The sequence below is a fragment of the Lynx canadensis genome, chromosome A1 (assembly GCF_007474595.2).
Source record: "Lynx canadensis isolate LIC74 chromosome A1, mLynCan4.pri.v2, whole genome shotgun sequence".
NCBI classification, from domain to species: domain Eukaryota; kingdom Metazoa; phylum Chordata; class Mammalia; order Carnivora; family Felidae; genus Lynx; species Lynx canadensis.
Window position 1 is genome coordinate 14,969,969 of NC_044303.2, and position 26,465 is coordinate 14,996,433.

The window sequence follows — 26,465 nt, forward strand, 5'->3', positions numbered from 1 at the left end:
TATATGCCAACTCATTTTTATTTCCACTTTAATTAGTACATTATCCTTGGCCTTAGGGAAAGGATCCATCAATTCTATGTGTTCCCGAAATACAACCCTGTGAACACATTTGAGGACAAGCAATTCAGAAAGTTTATTCACAAAGCACATTTTTTAAGACAGTTTCAAATAAAATCTAATAAACTAAGTAGCCATTAGACGTTTAGAAATATTAGAATGGACAATAGTTATGAACACCAGTACCAATCATTTTAAATCTGTAGACAAAAATAAAATGCCGTTAGGTACTTATTTATATATTTGTACCTTATAGGTCTGTAAGTGTCCTGTCTTCTGCCAGAGTGGAACCTGTTAAACCTACTTGCCATGGATTAAGTCTAAAGCCTTCACATTCTTTACCATGACTATGAACAGAACATTTTCTTTCTAACAATTTATTGGCTTTCTAACATATAAAATTCCAATGACTAAATCCCAAACTAAAAATATATTTACCATCCAAAGAATCCTGCTTGTATTTTTATAAAATTTTAGCCTCTTGGAATAACTTAAAGTGGATATGGTAAAATGATTTCTTAAAGCAACTTTGTCCTATTAAGCTCATGATATCACTTCATATTTTAACACAAATCATACACCAAAATTTCCTAAGTTCCTAGTAGATCAACACCAGTCTAAATCCAGAAGACTTAAAAATCTTTGTATTCATTCTAAATCAAAAAGGCCATCCCACTTCCTAACAAAGATACAAGCTACCAAATAATTTTATAGAACCTCATTTTATTTTTCATGATTAGCCTAGTCCCTGTATTGAAAAAATCTTTTAAATATTATCTGAGTTTTTTTAGTTTAGGATTACAGTTTTTGTGTCTAGCTTACACACTGAAAATTTTGGCAAGCACCTAAAAAAAAAAAATCCACAATTAGTGCAAAACCAGGAGATAATATTTTAAGTTGGTCTTTCCAAGTACAACTCAAGCTAAGGTTACTAAATGAGAAATTTTATGTAAATATATAATTTCCTACCTTGCTTTATGAAAGACGGCAAATACAAAAATAGCTTAACATTAGGTTTAATGAGGTTTATTAAAGCAAATGTTTTATTAGTCTTATTTTAACTGCAAAAATATTTTAGCCACATTTAGGAAAAATAAACTTACTGAGACTATATAATCCTGTATTTGTAAAAGCCAGATGCAAGAATACAGATTCTTTCTTTTTAAGTAGAATACATGCTATAAAGCTTATGAAACAGTCACTTTGTAGGAATGAATACATTTTTAAAATACTGGTTAATCTGTGGGGAATTCCACATTTGCCTATTAAAAAAAAAATGCATCCACCTTGTAAGGCTTTGGTATAGGTGATTCACAACACTTCCATCATTTTTCTTTCTTCTTTGCCTCATTCTTCTCTCGTTCCTCTGTCTGCTCACCTTTCTCCCTTTTCATGTTTACATTTGCTCTTCCTTCTTGATGTCCCCCCTTAGAATTATCAACTATTTTATAGTCTTCAAGGAGGGTTTGTCCTGTTTGTTTTGCTGTTTTCTTCACCATTGCTTTGATACCAATGTTGTCAATATTATAGGCAGTTACACCAACATTGATGGCAGAATCTACTGCATCATGTGTAGCTTCTCCTGCAGTATGCCCGTATCTTTAAAAGATTAGAAAAAAGTGTAATGACATTATAAATGTAAATTAAGACCTTCTTATTTAGTATTATATAAGTCACATGATTAGTATGTTATTCCTAAAAGCAAAATCAAAGATTTGGTTTCAATTTTTTTTTTCAATTTAATAACTTAAAACAAAGTAAAAAATAAAATCAAACTGTGCCAAAGCTATTATTTCTCCTTTAGCAAAAACTGTGTGAAAATAAAATCAAGCTAGCCGAGATTAATGTAATAAAGACTGTTTATGATGAAGAATAAAATGTAAATTATAATCAGGGTACCTGGGTGGCTCAGTCAGTTAAGTGTCCAACTCTTGATTTCAGCTCAGGTCATGATCCCACAGTTCAGGAGTTTGAGCCCCGTGTTAGGCTCTGCACTGTGTGGAGTCTGTTTGGGATTCTTTCTCTTTCTCTCTCCCTCTCTCTGTCTCTCTAACCCCCTCACTGTCCCATCCCCACTTGTACATGCTCTTACCCAAAATAAGTAAGTTTTTAAAAATGTAAGTTATAATAAAGGTTGTTAGTCATTTTTTTTTAATCCACCCCTTCTGGAAATAGGGGAGAACTTTCAGTGAAAACAACTACAGGACACAAAGAATCGAGAGTCACTATAAATGGTTTTGAGTTCTATGTTAACCAGACTTTGGTAACGTCTTTAAACTATCAGAATCTGAGCTTGTCTTTAAGCAAAGATTGTATAACACTTTCTCCCTCACTCCACTCCACTCCACTCCACTCTGCTGCAGACTCACTGGCCTTTTTGCTATTCTTTGAACCATCAAGCATACATGTGCCACTTTATGACCTCTGCACTGGCTGGTATTTGCCTAAACTATTCTCATACCAGGTACTCACATGTCTAACTGCTTCACCTTCTTTCAAGTCAGGTAAGTATTGTATTCTAACTATCCCGCCGATTTCAACTGCCTTACCCCACATGCTCCACCCCACGGCCAATCAATCCCCCCTAAAGCTCCTCCCTCATTTGTTTTAATGTTTATTTATTTTAAGAGACTGAACAGGCACACACAAGCGGGGGAGGAGCAGAGAGAGGGAGAGAGAGAGAAGCCCAAGCAGATTCCATGTTCAGCACAGAGCCAACACTGGGCTCGATCTCACAAACTGTGAGATCATGACCTGAGCTGAAATCAAAGTTAGACACTTAGCCAACTGAGCTACCCAGGCATCCCTTAAGCTGCTCTTCCTTATTCTATAACTTATCACCTGCTACATACTCTAGAACTTATTTACTCTCTTTGTTTTGGTTTGCTTATTGTCTGTCTTGCTAGAATAAAAACACTATTATCATAAAAGTACTCTGCTGTATTAACATATCTTATGCATTGAGAAAACTGACATTCGATATTTGTTAAATAAATAAATGAGTAATTCCTGCCCTATCCATCTGAGAGTTTCTTTAGCATCAAACATACAGCAAAATGCTTGGGAGATTATACAGGCACTATACAAAATAGTATTATTGACAATTATCGATATATGTGTTTAATATCATTTCTACGAGAAAATACAAGTTGAGGACCTATACAAGGATACTGAAAGTTATCCCACTGTATTTTCTCTTTCCCTTTTTAAAGTACCAGGTTTTTATAGTTCTCCTTGCTTAGCAGAGAACTGCCTAAACAAGCAACAAGAGGGCAACATTTTACAATTGTCTTCAGGATGCCCTCAAGTTTCATATGTGCTTTGTGACCTGTATCTGGACATTTTATACTAACACTGGATCTGCCCTCTGAATTAACAAGTTCTGTATTACTGTAAGTTTGGCCTGGACTTACAGTCCACAAGACTCACAAACCGCAAGATCATGACCTGAGCTGAAGTCGGCCGCTTAACCGACTGAGCCACCCAGGTGCCCCATTTTTTTTTTTTTTAGAAGGCTAGGTAACCACTTTATTAGTTACTTCTGGTTGGCAATGCTAGAGAAATGCGTAAGGTCTGAATATGAAAAAGACAGAGCGACTCTGATGAGTCTTATCAATTAAGTCACTTAAACACCTAGAGTTAAGGTTAAATACAATGGGAACAAACCTAAAGAGGTATACAATCTAGTTAGGTGGATAAAATAAAGATACAAAATAACGGGAACAAACATGAATGCACTTGTTACAGTTAAAGAATATCGTAGGGCCGTGCCCTGTAGGACACAGTAGAGTAACACTGAGTTCTCTGGTTTTCTTCTTTTTGCAAAGCAAATCTTGTTAAGTTTCATGAGTGGCCACACAATGAGAGAACTGGCCTGGAATAGTGGTTTGTGATCCTACCAGCTTGTTCATGCTTGTTTTTTTTTTTCAACCTCAGGGCGAATAATGTGAATCTTCGTTCCTGAATGAGGATTCCATTATATCCTTAGCCTAATTTTAATAATTAGAGTCAGAGAATGGCAGAACTTATAATGTGCCAAACCTTACATCCATATCACTCTTGACTGGGGACTTCTCACCAGTTACCAGACATCAAAGCTTCTTAGCTGCTTTCTGCTGGTCTCTATTGCAACCCTTCAGCATTCCATAGTACTTGCTGATGTTGCAAAAGACATGGAGCTTTCTCACTGTCAATCAAGCCCCCACAAATACCAGGTGGCAATGGTTATGGTTATGGTTAAATGAGAAGAAAGGGGTGGAAGAATTGGAAGAGTGACCATAACTCTTGGTTGAGCAGGTTTCTCTTAGGGCTCTTTTCTAGGACTGTGTGACTAAGAATTTGGCCATATTAGTGTTTATGAATACAGGAAATCCTCCAGATTCATGAACTTCCACTTCCCTATTCTAATGTTGCAGTTTGATACCTCTAACTGCACTCACAGTATTTAAAAAAGAATTTTTTTTAACGTTTATTTATTTCTGAGAGAGAGAAAGTGAGTGAGCACAAGCAAGGGAGGGGCAGAGAGAGAGGGAGACACAGAATCTGAAACAGGCTCCAGGCTCTGAGTTATCAGCACAGAGCCCCATGCAGGGCTCGAATCCACAAACCGTGAGATTATAACCTGAGCCAGAGTCTGACGCTTGATTGACTGAACCACCCAGGTGCCCCATTCACAATATTTTTATATATAACACAATTCTAAAGGCTACATTATTAGTAATAATGTGCTGAAAAGGAGTCTGTGTTGGTACCCTGATGTTTTGCTTGTTTTTCCATGCTATCTCCATTTCAGCAAGAATTCCTGTTAATTTGGGGAGAAGTATCAAACTAGCAGTCAAAGAACTAGATTCTAATACCAACTGTGCCAAAAACTAGCCATATGACCTTGATGAGGTCTCAACTTCTTTACAGTTCATTAATTTTTTTTCTTTCATCTCATAAAATGAGATTTGTAGGTTAAAGCACTTTGAAAATTCCACAATACTAAATGTATAATTATTTTTAAAGACCTTATAAAATGGCTTTTAAGCAGTTCTGTTTATTTCCTTTAATATATCCTCACCCTATCATCTCTGCTTCCCAATATGCCTTAAAACCAGTATTCCTGGCAGGCATCTATTTTTCTCTTCCTTTATAAGTAACTGCTCAGTTCTTTCCTTTATTTGGACTACATTGTAAATTCAAACTACACTGTTAAAAACTAGAAAGTCTACCTCTGATAAAAAGACAATGTTTATTTTTGATTTCTTACTTTTTAAAAAGTTAACTTTAATTATAGCTTATTAGATTTTATATTAAAGAGCAATAAAAATGAATACAAAGAATGCTCTAAATAAGTCAATGAGACTTAATACACAGTTTGAATGAGACTTCTCAGAAATTTCTCCAGCACATTCAGTAATGTCTACAAAGACAGCACAGTGGTGGTGATTCTAGATTTCACTAATTGTAACAAAATTTCAGTCATAACAAATTTCAAACAAATCTTCCTAAAATTCAATTCACATGCAACCTTCAAAACTATTCTTGAAAATATTAATCTTAAATATTTTAAATAGAAATAGCTTCTTCTTAGTGTACCCATCAAAGATAGGTGGATTGTGGCCAATTTCTAAAGGATGTTTAAGGTGAAGCTGAGGAATTTAAACTTTATCTTGAAACCAATGGGAATGGCATAACCAAAAGTACATTTTAGAAAAATCTAACTCAGGTTGCATCGTGAATTGTAAGGGTGTCAGAGACAGATAGAGGAACCAGTTAGGAAACAAGCTGTGTGATGGATGAGAAACAATGAGGGTCTATTCTACAGTAGTGGCAATGAGGCTGGAGAGGAAAGGATAAATATAAGAAACAACAGCACTTGGTGAATGAATAGCTGTAGTGCTATATAGTTGGGACTTATGAAGCCTAAAGATTACAATAAAAGTTAATCAAAAAACATAGATTTGAGAGGTTGAGAGGTTGTATGGACACGGTATAGGTAATATCTATGAAGAGTAGAAAAGGATAGAACATAGAGTAAAACTCTAGAATGAATGGATGTGGAAGACAACAGCCCTGAGAAGAAGTTTGATAAAACTGAAAGGTGAGCTACATGAGAATACTGTTAAGATTTGGAGACATCTGACCCACCAATCTTAATAAGCATATCTTAGTGCAAGATCAATCAGGACAGGCTACAGTAAGCATGTGACTGGATTTTACCCATGAAAATTTAAGGAAAATAAGACATTAAAAAGACAAGTCTTTCAAATCTACAGATAACATAAAATGGAAACCTGGCTAATATGACATACACTAAATCTGAAGCCAAACTGAAGGACTTAATAATGGATCAAGATCAACAGATGAAATTAAGCGCAAATATAAAGTTCTTAATTTTAGGTACAAATATCAACTGCCCCCAAAATAAGAGGAAGGCCCAAATTTTAAATAAAAGTTTCATTTTTTAAAAAAACACAAGTTTGATATGGGTTAATCAAGTAACAGCCACTAAACAGATAGTCTTTGTCTTGTGTGCCATGTATGCCAAATGCTAAGTATGACCTTATTTTAAGAGAGGCAAATCTCATGGTATTCTAGCTGGTCACAGCAAATGTGAAATACTTCATTCAATTCTGGGTTCTGTATTTTGAGAAGAACAATGATGAATGAAGTATCTGGAAACCATACTATATAGAGAATTCTTAAAGGAACTGGGAGTAGTTAGAAAAAAGTAAGTGAAAGACACAATAATAATGTTTAAATATTTGTACAGTTACCACAAGGAAAAAAGAAGACTGACCTTAAATACTTAAATAATTCCTGAGCAGATGTTATATAGACTGGTTTTGGGTACTATGACATCTGCCCAAGGAATTGCCTTCAATAAATTTGAATGTGCCCCTTCATCCAAAGGCAATTTTAATTAAAATTCACTAAACAAACCAATAAAATATGGTACCTGAAAAGAGTAAATTCCTCATAGAAGAACAATTTTACTAAGCTTATTCTTCACAAATATGTATTGTAAGATAAAGTTTCAATGCAGGGAAAACAAAAATGGATCTAACTGATGTTATATGATTTTCCTCTAAACAAGGGTTTTTAGTTTTTTTAGTTTTTTTTTTTTGTTTTTTTTTAAGTAACCTCTATACTCAACATGGGGCTCAAAGAGTTGCACACTCTTTCAACTGAGCCAGCCAGGTGCCTCATCCTCTAAACAATTTAAAATGGAAAAAAAGAAACTTAAAGGTGAAATTTAGAAGCTATGTAGAAGAGTGATGAATTATTTACTAAATGCTATACTGCAGTTATATATAACAGGTTTGAAGTTACTTATTGCTTTTCGTTGTTCCTGTAAGTCTTGATGTTCCTAAGTCTAAAGTAAGACAAAAGCATTAATGTAACTGACAAAAATAAAAGTATTAATGAATAGTTCGCACACATTTACCTAAAAATTTAAGAGTATAATTAATTATACAGATCCTTAAGTAAACCACTCATCATCAGTGAACACAGTCCCAAATCCTAATCAAAACCATCAAAAGTATAAATAATATACTTCTCCAACATAATCTGCTTTAATTTATTTATTTTTAAATGTTTATTTATTTTGAGAGAGAGAGAATCCTAAGCAGGTGCCACACTCAGGGCAGAGCCCAAAGCAGGGCTCAATTTCACAACTGTGAGTGATGACCTGGGCTGAAATCAAGAGTCAGACACTTAACCCACTAAGCCACCCAGGCGTCCCACAATCTTCTTTTAAATATGCTTAAATTAAAAGATAATCCTCTATGTTGGCTTGTAACACCAGAAATCAGATAAGGAAGTTTATATATAGTTTGTTTTTCTTCTTGTCATAATGCATGTAATTATGGCAGATTTAAAACAAGCTGGGAGAATAATTTATCATAGGCAAAAAGAATATAAATTTTCTATATTATGCAATCATCAGTTGGATTGGAGAAAAACACAAATGCTTACTCATCAAATACTTTTTCAAAGTGCAAACAAATGTAAATAAAAGTAAATTTATAAATATAAAAATATAAATTACATTTATACTCATAAATGTAAATTTACATAAATGAGAAGTAAATTTAAGAACTAGCTCTTTCTTTTCTTCAGTGATAAATATCACTAAGTTATTATTAGTTTCATACCTGCAGTTTCTTCTCTTAAAAGACAACTCTTCTTCTTCTGGGCAAGATTATTTATAAGTATTACAAAACCCTTTGTATCCCCTTGCCCCTCTCCATCTTCCCAAGTTTTTTTTTTTTCTTTAAAAAAAATTTTTTTTAATGTTTATTTTATTTTTGAGAGACAGAGAGACAGAGTGTGAGTGGGGGAGGGGCAGAGAGAGGAGACATAGGATGGGAAGCAGGCTCCAGGCTCTGAGCTGTCAGCACAGAGCCCAACATGGGGCTTGAACTCATGAACTATGAGATCATGATCTGAGCCGCAGTCGGCGCTTAACCGACTGAGCTACCCAGGCACCCTTCATCTTTTCCAGTTTCTAATTAAATTACTGCTAAGACCAAAGTAGTCTTATAGTTAGAAATACAAACCTACTGGGGCACGTGGGTGGCTCAGTCGGTTGAGTGTCCAACTTCAGCTCCAGTCATGATCTCGCAGTTCGTGAGTTCAAGCCCCACGTCAGTCTCTGTGCTGACAGCTCAGAGCCTGGAGCCTGCTTTGGTTTCTGTGTCTCCCTCGCTCTCTGCCCCTCCCCCACTCATGCTCTGTCTCAAAAATAAATAAATGTTAAAAATTAAAAAAAAAACATATTATTTAAAAAAAAATACAAACCTACTTAACTAAATTCTCACCTGTTTTTTCATTCCGTGAATCTTTGGAGGAAAGGATAAAAAGAATAGCAATATGTACCATAATAGAAATAAATGAGCTCAGAGTCACTGTTAAAATATCCTTCTCATCATATTAAGTTCTCCTCACTAAGGACAAAAAATACAAAATCTACACCAAAACTTTGATAGTTATGTGAATCCCTAACCTTTAATAAGGCTCCACTTAATCGTACTTAGGTAACCTTTTTTTTTCATTAAAGTAGGAAATGGACAAATCCAATGAAGCATTTCCTAACATGACTAACATGTTTCTAACATGACTGCTTAATTATCTCTGCTAACAAATGATACTGATAATCTAAAACGAATTCACTTCTGACTTTCTTCTGCTCTTGCAACAAGAAACTGTTATTCTAATTACGACTGATCCACCAAAGTAACCTCAAAGCCGTAACACAAAGAGCATTAGAGATCAATGGTATAAGTAGCAAAAGATAAGACTGAAGACTTGGGTTTTATATTTCTACCAAAAGAATTACAGATCTTTTCTGGATCTTCTTTGCCAAATCTTTTAGTCAAATTGAAACTGTAAGATGATGTGTCATGTTGCTTTGATTCAAAGGTATGCATGCCCCAGATGGAGATCAAATCAACTCAGGAGAAATTAAGTTAGTTTTTTCTAAGTCAAAGGTAATTTACTATGGTGGAAGAGAATCTAAATGTATGACAGATAGTGCTGGAAAGTAACTCTAGATACTGAACTTGCACAGATGTCCCAACAAGGGCAGGGTTGGTCCACCACTGTTGTTTCATACTGCATGACACAAAGATACCTGGCTTACATCCCAGCTCTACCACTTACTAGAGGTATAATCTTTAACAAAGTTTAACAGCTCTACACTTTGGCTTCCTCATCTGTAAAAATGGAGATGATAGTGTTAAAGATTAAATAACATATACTGAAAAGAACCAAACACACTATCTGATACAGAAGTATGAACTCAAATGTTGTGAGTGGGTAATTAACACAAATAACTGAGATTTGAGAACACCACTAATATTACTTTTTTCTTTCTAAATAAAAATTTAATATTAGGCTTTAAACTCATGCAAAGCTAAGAAAGCAACTCAGGTCCTTCATATTATCTTTAGTTTTTAGACCTTGATTGCCCTAGGACTTATAAAGAATAAAGACCTCAAATCAGAAGACCTGTTTTAAGTCCACCTTAAAATAGTTATCAGATCAGCTTAGACCATTCATTTTTTGTTTGTCCACTTGTTAATATATGAAACAGATGACATACCACCTGTCCATTCTAATAAAAATGAACAGTGGTAGAGTCAAATAAGATGTGACAGAATTTAACATTCTTTGTAAACAGAAGAGGCTAATATTAACAAGGTATAATAGTTTAATTATAATTCAAGTTTTTCCCATCAAAACTAAAGGCAAACATCACCCATCAAGAACATGCAGTAGGGGCACCTGCATGGTTTAGTCGGTTAAGTGCCCAACTCTTGATTGGGGCTCAAGTCATGATCTCATAGTTCCTGGGTTCAAGCCCCGCGTTGGGCTGTGTGCTGACAGTGTGGAGCCTACTTGGGATTCTCTCTTCCTCCCTCTCTGCCCCTCCCATGCTCTCTCTCTCTCTCGAAATAAATAAACTTTAAAAAAATTTTTTTAACCAAAAAGTACCAAAATTTACTAAAAAAAACAAAAACATGTAGTTGATAAGGTATACAGAAACTCCAGGCTTTTTTTTTTTAATTAAAAATATTCTCTGCATTAATGATGAAGAAATATAACCATTAGTAATAGGAGGCAAAGTCATAGTAATTCTATTAATTTGCTAAAAATATTATTAAGAAAAACAGTGAAAAAAATTTTGTTTTAGCAGCTACTCAATGACATAATCATTTTAACTGTCCTGAATTTTTACAAATGCTGTAAGAGTTTTTAGTCATTAAAATTATAAAAGTCAACTTACTTGTATCTGACAGTTTGTACAGTTTCTGCTGAAACATTGTTAACAATACATTTAGCTGCACATTCCAATCCCTGCCAGACAGTTGAAAATCCTGCAAATATATTTAAAAGTAAGTAAAATGATAGCTAAAGAAATGGACCTTCCTAGTTAAATTTCTGGCCTATTGTTACCTTGAACACTACTTGCTGCTACGACCATAGCACCATCCAGAGGAGACTTCCCATTTCTGTCTTTTTTAAGAGATTCTGGAACAAGTTTGCTTCCATGCTTCTTGACGTGTGGAGCTAGTTCCTTTCCAACACAATTTGCTACAGTGCAAACTCCATCAACTAATATAACCATAAAAAGAAAAGAAACACTTAGAAAATGTTTCCCTTGATTCTACCATTCTTACTTAGCAAAATTCTTATATGAGCATCTAACATTGTTTTACTGCATAATTTACCATTTCTATATAAGGATGAGAACAAGGCCTGGCTAGTTTTAAACAAAGGCTATTATCTGGTTTAAAGACATGTTTGCAGGATTATAACCTTGCCTCTTAAATATGTTCTTTATGGCAATTTGCTTAAAAGAAAACAGAGACTGCTGCAGTGTAAGAGCTATAGGTCCACCTTTCATGTTTTTCAGCTATGAGTGTTTCTATGTTCTATCAACAAATACCTTACTGAAATAGTAATAAGGTATTTAAATCTATAAAAAAAATAAAACCATAATCTGATTCAAAAGAATATTGAATATTGAATCCCAAGAAGATAATCTTACTAAATTTAATCATAACCTATTAAGGGGTGATTTGACCATCTCAAAATACCAAACTTTAAGGCTATGATTCTCAAAGGAGCAGGAACGAGAAGCATATTGCTTGGGAAGACGAACACCAGAATCACTGAATCTGCTTAACTGAAATAATACATCCCTCCACTTGACCCTCAGCTATGACACAGTGAGCTGTCCTTAAAAGAATGTATCATATTCAAGGATAGCCAATACATTCAGAGCCATTCCTTTTCAAAGGTACAGACACTTCCCTCTCCGACCCATCAAAACAACCCTTTAACCAATGTTTCTCAAACTTTAATATACAAATAAAAATCACCTAGGAATCTTGTAAAAATGCAGATGCTGAATTGGTAATGTGTGCCAAGTACCTGAAATATATTTGGGTATCAGTATTTCTAACGTATTTGAGCCTTAGTATTTCTAAGGCTCTCAGGTTGATGCTGCTACAGATCCCACGATGAACAACAAGGTGAAACAGCTTCATCCTAATCCTTTACTCTTAAGGTTAAACCACATAAATGTGCATTTAGATTAACCCAGATTAAGAGACCATTTTTAATTTAACTGAAAGGAAAGTCTTCCAAAGTTACTTTACCCAGGAACTGACTGACTTTTGCTGCTCCTCCTGTAGCCTGCTTTGCTATATAAAGTCCCCTGGTCACAGCTGGACTAACTTCCACTGGTTTTTCTTCTGGTTGAATCCGTTCACGGAGTTTAGAAGCGCCTTTCTGGATTGCTTTTCCAGTAAATTCAGCACCTTTGACCAAACCCCAGCTCACCCAGGAAGCACCTTTTTATAGGAAAATTTAAAATTGCACAATTAGAGTTGATTATACCTGTAAACCCTTTAATAACTTACCAACAGGAAAAAAACAAAACAAAACAAGGAATTCAATGTTTAGATCCCAAAGATGCCATTAACTTTCAAGCCAACTTTATACTTATAATTTTCTGCCTGGAATACACATCTTTTCTAAGTAAATTCATCTTTCAGTACTTAGGCCATAGATCACTCAATAACAGAGTTCTATATTACTCTATGCTGCCACTATAACTTGTAGGTATCTCTCCATGTCACTGACCACACTATTACTATTGTTACGAACTAATTTTGAGTTGGTACCATTAAGATGGTATTTGGCTTGAGGACCCAGGTATCCTTGTTCTTCTTGCCTTAGTCCAGGTACCACTTTTCGTCCATGAAGTGCTGAGGGGTTTAGACGCAAGTAATGCAAGCTGGAAACCAATACACCTATATCTCAAACTCCAAGGCAGAAGAACTCTTTGCTTCCTTTAGACTAAAGGCATAAGGCAAGGGGACCTGTTCCTCCCTCAAGCCCAAACCCCACGATCTCAGCACCTTTTAGCTTATATCATAAACCTGAATAACAAAGACAAAAGAATACTCAAAAAAATTCATGAGAAGAAAAGATGTAAGAAGAAAACTTGGGAAGCCTAGATGGTTTAGACATTTGTCATGAGAACAGGCCCTAGCACTTTGCTTTGGCTCAATGCTTCCTGCAGAATGAATGAAAAAAGAGAGAGAAAGCAGCACAGTACAAACTGCTCTAGCGAAAAGGCCCTGCACACATGCAGGGAAAGGAGAAGTGGGAATGAAATGGGAAAAGCAAGAAAAAATATACAAAGAGAATAGTTGCCCCTAAGAGGAAGAATCAAGTGTTACCCTGCCTTGGAGAGCTTACAATTTTAAATATTTCCTTTTTGGCTATACCCTGGAACAATGAGCTTGGACATATAAAATACTTAAGTATATTGTACCAAGGTCTGTGGCATAGCTTTTACATAATTACTTTCGCCTGTGAGTGAGCAGGCACCCAATGTCATGTGAAAATCCTGTTTGTTTAAAAAGGCTGACAATGAAAAGTAAAGTGGTCATTGATTAAAAAAAATTGTGGTACTTCTGTTTTTGTTTTAGTCAACACATCCATCTGACTCAAACCCTACCCCCACCATCCTACCCCTGGGGAAGGACCAGGTCTCAACCCAGGGAAAAAGCTTCCAGCCAAGAGTTCCCATAACAATAAAGAGATTAAAGACCTCTATTAAAAAACAAACCAAACCAAAAAAAAAAAACCAAAAAAAACCAAAAACGTGTATTTTTAAAGTTAACTCACAAGTTGAAAAGATACAAGAAGTAAAAAAACCAACTGAACTTGAAGACTGAGAAATCATAAAACAAATGATAAAGGAAAGCTCTATACTCCTGCAATGAAACAAGCAAGAGGGACAGAGTCCATTGATGACTGAGAAGAATAAATGGAAATGAGATAAATGAAAAGTCACAGGACTGATAAAGAGAAACACTAGATCAAATTATAAAGAAGCTATCACAGGGGCGCCTGGGTGGCGCAGTCGGTTAAGCGTCCGACTTCAGCCAGGTCACGATCTCGCGGTCCGTGAGTTCGAGCCCCGCGTCAGGCTCTGGGCTGATGGCTCAGAGCCTGGAGCCTGTTTCCGATTCTGTGTCTCCCTCTCTCTCTGCCCCTCCCCCGTTCATGCTCTGTCTCTCTCTGTCCCAAAAATAAATAAACGTTGAAAAAAAAAAAATTTAAAAGAAGCTATCACCATGGAAGAGCACATAACAGAGATAATGTGTTAAAACTGAAAAGACTGCAATAGAAGATCAAGAAATGTAATGCTTTATTGGTAGCTACTAAGATCTTTTAAATGGCATGTGTAGTACCAGATATAAATTTATTCTATCCACGTTCACATTATTTGCACCCATTTAATGTTGAGATACAGCAGGCAATGAATGTTTGCTGAATAAATGAGAAGTTGGCAGACGACTTAAAATGATCTCACTCAAATCTAACATAATGGGGGGGGGGCTCTAATCAGCCCATTGTCATATATCCTCTACCTCCTTCCAAATTAGCTTACTAAACTCTACTCCATCTAAGATGTTTGGCAGTTGCCTTCTTAAAAGTAATTCTAGGCTCCTCAAGCCAATATTCTACACAGATAATTTTTAAGCAGTTCATATTTTTTCACCTTTTATATTCATAAAACCTAAGACTGTAGCTTTTACTGATCTTAACTGATTCTCTGACAGTGGACAGGAATCAATCATGGGCTAAACTGACTGAGCTCAATTTAGATCCCTGATTACTTATCTTTGTATAGAGCCTGCACAAGTCAGGAAGAAATAGTTGCTTGACAGATCAGATTATTTTCCTCTGGAATAAATCTTGGGTATTTTCTGCACCTCTTTGCTACTTATACTTTTAAGTATTTGGTGAGGTGGTGGGTTTTCATTCTATCTACTAAAAAGCACATAAAGAGATATATACTCTGATTGGCAGTTAGTTTTAATGTAACCAACTATTAGAGATATTTCTAGAATTCTGAGGGAATGAGATGAAAAGTGTTACAAACACCTGCCAAAGTCTCAAGCAGTAAAGTAGGCCTCTTTGCGTTACCATAATGTAGTTTTTGCTCATTCTCAAATGATGCACTGCTGAGAGTTTTTCTGAAATCTCTAAAGAGATCTCTGCCCAGAATTAGCTGATACTAAGGATGCTCTACCTCTCTGAATAGAATCAGTGTGTGAAATCTTTGGAGGTCTAAGACTCTGACATGCTATACTTTCCAAAGATGGTCAAAATAGTATTTCCTGTTCTACATGTTCTTTTAACATGACCTTGACATTCCTCCCATTGAGAAGTGGGGTCTCTGTTACAATCCCTTCAATTTGAGCAGGTTTGTTACTTTCTTGTGATGAGTGATACTAGAAATTTCCAAGAATATGTCAGGAAGAGTATGCAGCCTCTAGCTGTTTGCTATATCATATACGCTTCGAACCCTGAGCTACCATGTAGAAGCCAAACTGGCTTAAGGCTGCCAAGCTGTGAAGAAGTTAAACCACATGGAGACCATGTCTAGCCACTCTATTTGGCAGTCCTAGATTTTGAGCTCTTCCAATCCAGATGCCAGATTTGTGAGTGAAGGAGCCTTTGGATGATTCCAGACCCCAGACACGGAGTCACTAGTCAGCCTTTGAGTCTTCCTAGCTAAGGTCCTGACCTCATAGAGCAGATCTAAGCAATCTCTGCTGTGACCTTCTGGAATACCTGGTCCACAGTTATCCTAAGCATAAACAAATTGTTGTTTCATGCCATTAAGTTTGGAATGGTTTGTCACACAGCAATAGTAAATAGAACTATTTACTATTTACTATAAATAGTGGTATAAATTTTAAAAAGTTTATAACCTTTGAAATTAGTTATCTACCTATGTGTGAATATAGGCAAGTTTTCTGAATACTGACCTAATAGCCTAGCAACCTGTAAAGTTATGGGCAGGGTAGTAAGAGTGAAGGTTTTCTTTATAACTTCTTTGAAAATCTTTTTCAAGAATCAATTTTAACTGTTAAAAATTGTAATTGAAAATTCTGGCTGTCTTTTCTTACCTCTAGCAGCTCTCTGACACCAGGCAAAATATTTTGTTAGCTCCTAGCTAATTAATTTCCCCTTATTTTAGCTTGTTGGCTTTTCATGTTGAAGGTTTTTTCTGCTTTAGACACCTTTTTATTTTAATAGGGTTTTAGTACAGACATGGAAGTCTGTATTGACAGTCTTTTAAATGACTGGTCAAGATGCCTTTACAGGGTCATGAATTTGGCTAACTAGTGACTGGTAATGTTTTTTAAAAACAAATTAGAATGTCTAAATCTGAGAGCTACTATAGTTGAAAAGCTAAAATGTTAACCAATAAAAGTGAAAAGATCTGTGTCAGTAATGATAATTCTGGTTTTAAAATAACTGATCTGGGGCACCTGGGTGACTCAGTCACTTAAGTGTCTGACTCCTGATTTAGGCTCAGGTCATGATCTCACGGTTTGTGAGTTCAAGCCCCAAATCAGCTCTGCACTGACTAGCTGAGCCTGCTGGGGAGTCTCTGTTTCCCTTTCTCTCTGCCCCTCCCCTGCACTCTCTTTCTCCCAAAAATAAATATATAAGTAAATACATAAATATATTTATATATATCCAACATATATATAAACGCATGTATATATTAAATAGATACAAATATATATATATATATATAGGCCTTTAAATATATATATATATAGGCCTATAAAAAATTATAAAATAATTGATCTGATGCCCTTTCTAGCCAAAATTAAATAGTAGGGCCTACATCCCAAAAAGCTTGGCTGTAATCCTCAGATCTTTAATACCTCCACTGCTATGTGGTTAGGGAGTGCTGGTTTGCTTCCAAAGATAGATGAATATCTTATCATTTTTTGGAGGAAGAGGGAAGGGGAGAAAAGAAAAGGATTAAGGGAGACTTTCAAAGGGGAAAGGAGAATAACTAATTTTATGTTCAGAGTTGTCCTAGGAGTTTGGGGATTCCTGAAGTTTTTCACTATCAATTTTCCCAAAAGTGAAACAGAAAAAAAGCAAGAAGAAACTTATACCTATAGGATAATATGTGATGTTCTAAGAGACTAGTTCCTTTCAGGTATTTATAAAATGATCATTTAGAACCAAAATACAAAATTACCTTTCTAAGTAGTCACTTATGGATTCCAAACATTTCACATTATATGGGGGAAAAGTTAGCATTACTGTAATACCTGACAAAATATTTTGAGCCACTTTCTCACTCCATTCGGGTAATTCCTTTGCTTTGTCTTCTGAACCTGGCTCATAGGGTACAATGTGACTCAGATTAACTTCTTCACTTGGAGTATCTTTGGTCTAAATAGTAAAAATATTTCAAAATGTAAAACAGTAAAATACTAAGGGGAAAAATGATAAGCAGTATTTAATAAAATATTAAGCCAACAAACACTAGTTATAATTAATAAGATTATTTCCACCCAACATAGCTATCAGTACATTTTATACACAATATCATAACTGCCATGAAACTGAAAACTATACTGGTCTTATGTAAGGTCTCACTGGTAAATAAGGTTTAAATACCAACATATCTCCAATAGAGCATTTATCAACTCATATTTAAATTGATGAGATTACGGGGTTCCTTTATATAGCTATCAACCCCTTAATAAGAGTATGCACATGGTGTACTCAGTAAGATTTAAAAGATTTGTTAAATGACTCAATCGGTAAGAATACATCCAAATAAATTGGTTTTGATAGAAATCAAGTAAGGCAAGTAAAAATATATAAACACAGAAAAATCTACTCCATCTGAATGGAAATGGGGAACATAGAAATACCTGTATTTTGCTAATTTAATAGCTGTTATGTGAGCTAGGGCCAACACTCAAATTGTCAAAGCTCAATGTACTTATTCTAAGAAATTAACAGCAAGCTAACTCAGACCTCATAATATAAAATAATTTGAAAATAAAACTGCTTAAGAGAACTAAGAGAACTTCACTTAAAATGTAAAACATTAAAAACAAAACAAAAACTTCTATGGGAAGGGGGAAGCCATTCATAAGTAAAACCTAAAGACAAACGGAACAAAATATTTACAATTTCTATCTCTGATAATGGGCCAATGTGCTAATATATAAAGAGCTCCTGGAAATTGAGAAGACTAGTGACCCAGTCATAAAAAGTGGACAAAGTACAAGAACAGACAACACACAGAAAACAAAATTCAAGGAATCCTTGAGCATATACACATCACTCATAATAAAATCAATACAAATTAAGATATTCCAATACACCATTTCTCATCTATCAGACTGCCAAAATACAGAAAGACTGATCAGCTTCTCTGTGGATGAGGCTATGAGGAAATGGGTCTCCAACACTGCTGGTGGGAGTGCTGAAGAGTACAGTCCTTGGGGAGGGGAAATTAGCAAAATCTATCAAAATTAGGGGTGGCTTGGGTGGCTCAGCTGGTTAAGCATCTGACTCTTAATTTCTGCTCAGGTCATGATCTCACAATTTTGTGAGTTCGACCCATGTCAGGCTCTGCGCTAACCCTGCAGAGCCTGCTTGGGATTCATGCTCTCTCTTGCTCTCTCTCTGCCCCTCCCCTGCTCACACTCTATCTCAAAATAAACTTAAAAAAAATTATTTAAAAAAATCTATCAAAATTACAAATGCATTTATCTATTGACTCAGTAGCCCCACTTCTAAGAATTTACCTTATGAATTACCTGCAATGTATGAATCAATGGATCTAAAGTTATTCATTGAAGCACTGCTTCTAATAGCAAAAACCTGGAATCATCCAAATATTCCTCAACAAAAGATTGGTTAAAGAAAACTATGATAAACTCATACAACGAAATATGAGGTAACTATAAAAAAGATTGAGAAGGTTCTCCATTTATTAACATTGAAAGATTCCCAGAATTTATTATCAGATAAAAAAATAAAATAGAGAACACTCTATGATGTTACCTTTTGTGAAAGAGAAATCTAACAGTTTTTACGTAAGGTGATGCAATCTAGCCTTCTATGTACCTTCATCTAATGATCACACTGGATAGGGAAATTATCTCTTTGTTAATCTGTCCTCCTCACTAGGTATTAAATTCCTTAGGATAAGAAATTTAACTTTTCCACTATGCTCAGCATTCTGGCACTAAACACTTACCGAACTGTATTCCCAATTTACCATTTAGAGAATATATACTCACGAGATGAAAAAAAAACCTACTAAACATATTTTTAAAAATCCATTCTCTTTCCTGATGACAATCCATAAAGAAACAAGACTGAATAAAAATGGTAGTGTAAGGAAAAGCATACCTAGCCCCAAGACCTTGGTATATACAGGGAAGTGGAGAACACCACAAAACAAAACAAAAAAATGCATTAATGTAAATACAAAAAATCTTTCAAATACTTGAAAAAAAATCTATCCCCAAAACACAGAATATGCTATAAAACAGTTTAAGTCACAAACACTGTAAAGGAAAATATTAAAGCTGATTCTAATAATTTTTACCAGTGATTTTATGACTGCAAGTTGCTCTGCTTTAGTAAACAAGAATAAGGTTTACTTATTTATTTCACCAGGTGAAAGGTACCATTTGAGTAGAACTCACACACATACCTTATTGTTTTTTTACTTACTTTTTTCCCCCGTTTTCCTTTATGACGCACGTCCTTATTGTCTTGGTCCAATGAAGGACCCAACTGTCTCACATCAGTGCCACTGGCTTCTTTCAACTGGTCAGAGGAACATCTTGCTCTTCCAGGGATTTGGAATTCATTTTCTCCTTCTGCCCGGTTCCAGTTGGCCTAAGGGGTAAAGGACTAAGCTCAAATTCAAATTTTCTCAAATGACTGTCCTCTTAGCTATGCTCTAATAATGTACTTGTTCAACTATCAGTGTTTGACAGTCTAAATATGACCACTTTTACTTGTCTTTCTTCTATAATTTTGTTTTATCTCATCATCCAAACCCCAACCCTTTGAGTTCTTTAGTTTGTAGCATATGGCGTAAAGCAAATTTCCAAAGACAAAGCATAAAAGATAAACTTACAGCAGTTATTAGGGTAAGTTATCATTAAATCAGATGTAGCTACATTTGAATTTCATTAAATTAACAAATTGTAAGTTTTAGGAAACAGATAAATATAAGACTAAGTGAGTTTAAAGCAATGAACAAGGGGCGCCTGGGTGGCTCAGTCTGTTAACTGTCCAACTCTTGATTTTGTTTGAGGTCATGATCTCATGGTTCATGAGTTTGAGCCCTGTATCAGGCCATGTGCTGATAGTATGGAACCTACTTGGGATTCTCTCTCTCTTTCTCTCTCTGTCCCTCCCCTGCTCGCTCTCTCTCTCTCAAAAAATAAGCAAACTTAAAAAATAAATAAATAAAGGCAATAAACTCATGTCTGTTTAACCACTCTGCATTATTGGAAAACTGATTTTGTGTGTGTGTGTGTGTGTGTTTTTTTTACTTAAAACTACAGGTATTTTGCTTGCATATACTTTACTGAATAAATACTTAAAAGTAAAAACAAGTCAAAATTATAGCTAATAACTAACTTTTGTTTACAGTTGGAGTTCTGGGACAATAGAGCAAACTAAAAATGAAATGCAACTAGGGGCGCCTGAGTGGCTCAGTTGGTTAAGCATCTGACTTCAGCTCAGGTCATGATCTGACAGTTCGTGGGTTCAAGCCCCGCATCAGGCTCTGTGCTGACAGCCCAGAGCCTGAAGCCTGATTCAGATTCTATGTCTCCCTCTCTCTCTGCCCCTCCCCCACTTGTTCTCTCTCTCAAAAATAAACATTAAAAAATATTTAAAAAAAATAAAACAAAAATGACGTGCAACCAAAAAATAACACCCGAGGAAAGTAAACATGTAACCTAAAAGTCAGTTTAATTTCTTTCCTAAAGCCCAGTAATATATGTCCAATGAATGTAGGGGTGAAGGGAGTAACTGCTCTATAATAGGTCTGAAATAATTAAAAATGTCACTTCATTCAGCTAAGTAAATGGCAAAGCTAAGACTTGAACACCTATCCACTTGGTCATGTTTCTGTCTTTATAAACTACTCTCTATGAGCACACTAAGGCTACACACATTTCTGTCTGGGGGGGGGGGTCACATGTTTTGTTAATATACTTTAAATGTTTAGTATTGGCTATGCTAAAGTATATATTGACCACCAGATCATTCTCATATGCAGTTCATGTAACCTAATGCTACAGATGACTCTGACCTTTGGTTTAGCCGGTAGTCTATTCCTATCATCTGTGATCTTTTCAATATAGGTATGAATTGAAAGAGTATTCGAATTCCTGAGAAAAGAGTAACAAAGCTTTCGAGACTAAACTCAAGGGAAACCATTTTGTGAAATCCTCCCTGATCTCCTTCCTGAACTGTGTGTATACTTTTATTTCATCACCTATCATACTGTACTGTGGTTACTCAGCCACTGTAAGTACAAGAGAATAGGAGTTGTTACATATCTTTATAGTGTCTTATTCTATCTTCCCACCCACCATTTAATACCTAAACAATGGATTCTAAATACACACTGACTAGAGAATAAAAGATTATACAATTATGCTGTGAATCTCCTTCAACTTCAGAAAACTGTCAATATTCACAACAAAAATATTTTTCCCCTCTTGTCCTACATCAGGATGAGCAAGAACTAAAGAAAGCCTCTCCTTAATACTCTATTTTATCTCCCCATAACAGATCAACATGCAGGCAAAAAAAAAACAGGCTCAAATAAGGAAAATTCACAGGACGACCAACCATATTTTAAATCACACTTTATTTTCTCTTTATTTGGTTTCACTTATCATGAGAACAAAGATAATTCCCTCAAATAAAACCTGTTTCTTCCTCAAAATGCCAATCATACCCCTAAAATGTCCAACTTAGCCCATATGCTAATGCCAAAATTACCTTCACTTCACCATTTAGTCCCCTTAACCTATTTTTCCAACTGAGCAGGAACACAGTGATGATAACAAGAGCTAACATTCACAGAACACTACCGCCTGCCAGCACTGATATAAGACAACATTAACTTTAAATCTTTGCCACGGCCCAATAAAGCAGATGATATTATTTCCATTTTATGATAAGGAAACTAAAAAGAAGATCAATAAGTTGAGTTAAACAGCTATTAAGTGGAAGAGCTCAAATTCAAACCCAGAGCTCACAATCTTAATCATTACCTCTAACCAATTTCCAACTAGTATTTGTGAACACACAAATTATATATTCTCAATCTCCTAACTCTGATTACATTACAGCCTATTACAATTTCTCTAAAAGCAAAAGTTGCTTATGTTAAAGCAGATTTTCATCCTAAAGATGATCATACATTACCTGAAGCCGAAGGTCAGACATCTGTCTTAATAAATCCTCGAAGAGTTCTCTATCATCTTCTGGTAATTCAGAAGACAAGACAACCCCCACAAAGCATCCTGACGCTTGTAACATGGTATCAGGAAACATGTAGGCTCCCACAGTACATTTAAGAACTGGAGATCTATCAGGAACTAGAGGATACAACCAGTCACAAACCTGAAGGAATTAGTTTAAAAAAAATTAATCAAAGGTTAACTAGGTTTTCACTGAAGTTTTAGAATTGTTATACCAGAAAATAAACATTTCCAAGTTCTAAATGCATTTTACAAAGCTTTACAGCATCAATGATTCTCCACTAAAAATTAGCTATTTGCTAGTATGATCTTTGTGCATACCACTCACAAGAACTGTCCTAAAAATGCTATTGCTCCACTAATTATATAGTGTTGAAATTAGTGACCTTAAATAGCCCACTATTAACCAATGATGAGTCTAGTTTTAAATAAATAATGGTCAAAGTAAAGCGAAACTATATTATTCAAATTAGACATCCCTTTGTGGAAATACATAAAATCAAACTGTTTTCAATTTACTGATTTAATTAATTCTCACAACAATTCCATGAAGTTAGTTATTATCATTTCATGTACAAAACTGAGGCATAGAGAGGTTAATTAAGTTGCTCAGAGTCAACTAAAAAAGTAGAGCTAGGATTTAAACACAGATCTGGCACCAGAGAAGCCAGACAATTACTTTAATTAAATACCCAGAATTCATAATATTGAATAATTTTTTTTTTTTTTAGAAATTGACATGACATAGCTAGAATAGAATATGAAGTTATGTTTATGGAGTTACCTTCTATTATTAAGTTCAATCAAAATGACACAAAGCTGCCCAGCAATATCATCAGATTGTCCATATGCTAAGACTTAAGCTCACTGGATGAGGCACATGGGTGGCGCTGGATTGAGTATCAGACTCTGGATTTCGTCGTAGGTCATGATCTCATGGTTCATGGGATTGAGCTCCCCATTAGGCTCTGCACTGAGGGGGCAGAGCCTGCTTGGGATTCTCTCTCTCCCTGTCCCTCCCCTCCTCACGTACACGTTCTCTTTCAAGTAAACATTGAAAAAAAAAAAAAGACTTAGGGGCTCCTGGGTGGCTCAGTCATTTGGGCATCTGACCGGCTCAGGTCACAATCTCGCAGTTTGTGAGTTTGAGCCCCGCATCGGCCTCTGTGGTGACAGCCTGGAGCCTACTTCTGATTCTGTATCTCACTCTCCCTCTGCCTCTCCCTGGCTCATGCTCTGTCCCTCTCTCTCTAAAAAATACACAAATATTAAAAAAAAATAAAAAAGAAGAAGACTTAAGCTTACTTTCTGGAGATCTAAATTCAGAAAAGACTAAGCTTAAATCATAATATCCAAATGAATTCATTTCCATCGAGATTACATTCTTTGAGCAAGGAGAATATAATTGTGTTGCTCACTCAGGACACATGGTCCTAATAATAACAAACTGGGAAGAACAATCTATTATCAAAATATTGTATAGTAAATATGAGTCAAAGAGCATGGAAGATTTCATATAAAAAATGAAAAATTCTCGGGGCGCCTGTGTGGCTCAGTCGGTTAAGTGTCCGACTCTGGCTCAGGTCATGATCTTGTGGTTCCTGAGTTCGAGCCCTGCATCAGGATCTGTGCTGACGGCTCAGAGCCTGGAGCCTGCTTCGGATTCTGTGTCTCCCTCTCTCTCTGCCCCTCCCCCACTCACACTCTGCCTCTCTCAAAAATAAGTACACATTAAATTTTTTTTTAATGAAAAATTCTGGTATACTGCCATCATTTCTGACCAACAGAATATAAACCTGCAGGGATCAAAGAATCCAAGTCTGATTCTTTCTTGGAAAGTGCTTAAAAAACATTTTCAAATTCTTCTTTCATAGATTGTCTTTTTTAGTCATCTCAAATGCCACTTTCCAACTTTTTTAAAAGTCAAACTTTAGAGAAGTCACAAAATTGATTATCACGTTTTCCAAAGTAGGATATATTGCCATGAATAGTATATGAAATAAATTTAAGTAATATACAGACTATTTGAGTAGTAATGTATTTTAATATATATTAACAAAAAAATACATCTTTCTCTCAACTTCACAGCTGTTATCGGTTAGGATAAAATTAACAAATGAGACATTTAAATTCAAATATTAGGAAAGTTATAGCAGAGATATGAAATTGACAAAAAAGTTGTAAAGATTATACTTACATAACTAAAGTTTGGGAAAGTTTTATTTTACAATGTCATGATTTCTCTAAGATTAATTACATTCTGGACACCTTGATTGAAAGGGAGTATCCCCAAATCTTCTGAAATAAAACCTTATAGACCTTTCTCAGGGTAGATCATTAAGAACTGAAAGGCTCATCCACCACAGGCTGATTTCACCCAGATTCACTTTCAGGGGGCAACTTATGTCTAAGTTCTAATTAATGGAATAAATGTAATAGGTTTAAAAGGTATATTAAAACTAAAACCAGGGGAGTGCCTGGGTAGCTCAGTTGGTTAAGCTTCTGACTTCAGCTTAGGTCATGATCTCACTGTTCATGAGTTTGAGCCCCATGTCGGGCTCTGTGCTGACAGCTCAGAGCCTGGAGCCTGTTTCAGATTCTGTGTCTCCCTCTCTCTCTCTCTGCCTCTCCCCCACTCACGCTCTCTCGCTGTCAAAAATAAACATTAAAAACAAAAATTAAAAAAAAAAAAAAAAACCTAAAACTAAAACTGGGGCATCTGAGTGGCTCAGTTGGTTGAGCGTTCAATGCTTGGTTTTGGCTTGGGTCAATATTTCATACTTCATGGGGGCTCACATCAGGCTTTGCACTGACAGCACAGAACCTGCTTGGGACTCTCTCTCTCCCCCTCTCTGCCCCTCTCCCACTTGCATGCACTCTCTCACATGCACTCTTAATATTCCAATTTAAATGTCTCATTTGTTAATTTTATCCTAACCAAAGGAAATGAAATCTAGGTAACTAGTGCCACAACTAAACCAACCACATCATCTGGACTCTGGACAATAGGACCTGCTTTGCTCAAACAGTCATCTCTCTTCTAAGCAAACTCCTTTGTTATACCCAATGTAAATAGAGTCCTCATTTGTACCAATGTCCAATCTTTTAAAAATACATTGTTATTGGAACATCACCTTCAGAATACTTCATTAATTCTGTAACAATGCCCTAACATCCTGTATTTATAGCCAGTCTTTACTCTTCGACAAAGAGCATCCTGGTAAATTTATCTGCTTGGAATGTTAAAATGCATCTTAAATTATCATCAGAGTCTCTACTTCTAGACCAAGGTTTCTCAACCTGTGCATGATTAACGTTTTGAGTTAGATAATTTTTTTATTGACAGAAGCAATACTGTTTAGATGTTTAGCAGTCCCCCGGCCTCTACCTACTATCTGCCAGGAGCAGTAGCACAACAATAGCAGTGTGACAACCAAAAATGTCTCTAGACGTTCCCAAAATGTCCTTGGGTTGGGGGGTGGGGTTGGGAACCACTGTTCTATATACTGGGCTGCGTCTAGCCCAGATCAACTGTTCAGATGGGGCTTGACAATATTTGTGGAAATTTACACATCCACATGAGTTACATAAATCTCTTCTGAATTGAAGTTATTAGGTTTCTTCTTCAATAAAAAATTGAAATTTTATGGGTACCTGAGTGGCTCAGTCAGTTTTAAGTGTCCCGATTCTTTATTTCAGCTCAGGTCATGATCTCACAATCCTGAGATCAAGCCCCACATAGGGCTCTCTGCACTGGGCACAGAGCATGCTTAAGATTCTCTCTCTCCCTCTGCCCCTCCCCACACGGTCTCTCAGAAAAAGAAAAAAAAGAATTCAATTTTAAGGATGAATGCTTCGATACCCCTCAGGTCCTGTCATCATAATTTTAAAAGTAAAACACAAGCTTGTATCTTTAAGGGTCATAAATTTCATACAATATATTAAAAAGAACCAGAATGGTCTTTTTACATTTATTCTCCTGGATACATAATATTGACAAACAAAAATAACGTATTTCATACATATTTC

The 26,465-nt window shown here is 35.7% G+C and overlaps 1 protein-coding gene across 4 annotated transcripts in view; it reads right to left on the reverse strand.

Moving 5' to 3' along the window:
• The window catches only part of SPART (spartin), a 46,796-nt gene continuing 20,331 nt past the window's right edge, over positions 1–26,465 (reverse strand). For all 4 annotated transcript variants that reach the window (XM_030309068.1, XM_030309065.1, XM_030309073.1 and 1 more), the window contains exons 3-9: positions 22,381–22,578; positions 19,654–19,821; positions 17,220–17,343; positions 12,213–12,407; positions 11,005–11,163; positions 10,835–10,925; positions 1–1,656 (exon numbers count right to left, since the gene is read on the reverse strand). In XM_030309068.1, coding sequence (XP_030164928.1) covers positions 1,383–1,656; positions 10,835–10,925; positions 11,005–11,163; positions 12,213–12,407; positions 17,220–17,343; positions 19,654–19,821; positions 22,381–22,578 — 1,209 coding nt within the window. In that variant the 3' untranslated portion in view covers positions 1–1,382. The remainder of the gene's footprint in view (positions 1,657–10,834; positions 10,926–11,004; positions 11,164–12,212; positions 12,408–17,219; positions 17,344–19,653; positions 19,822–22,380; positions 22,579–26,465) is intronic.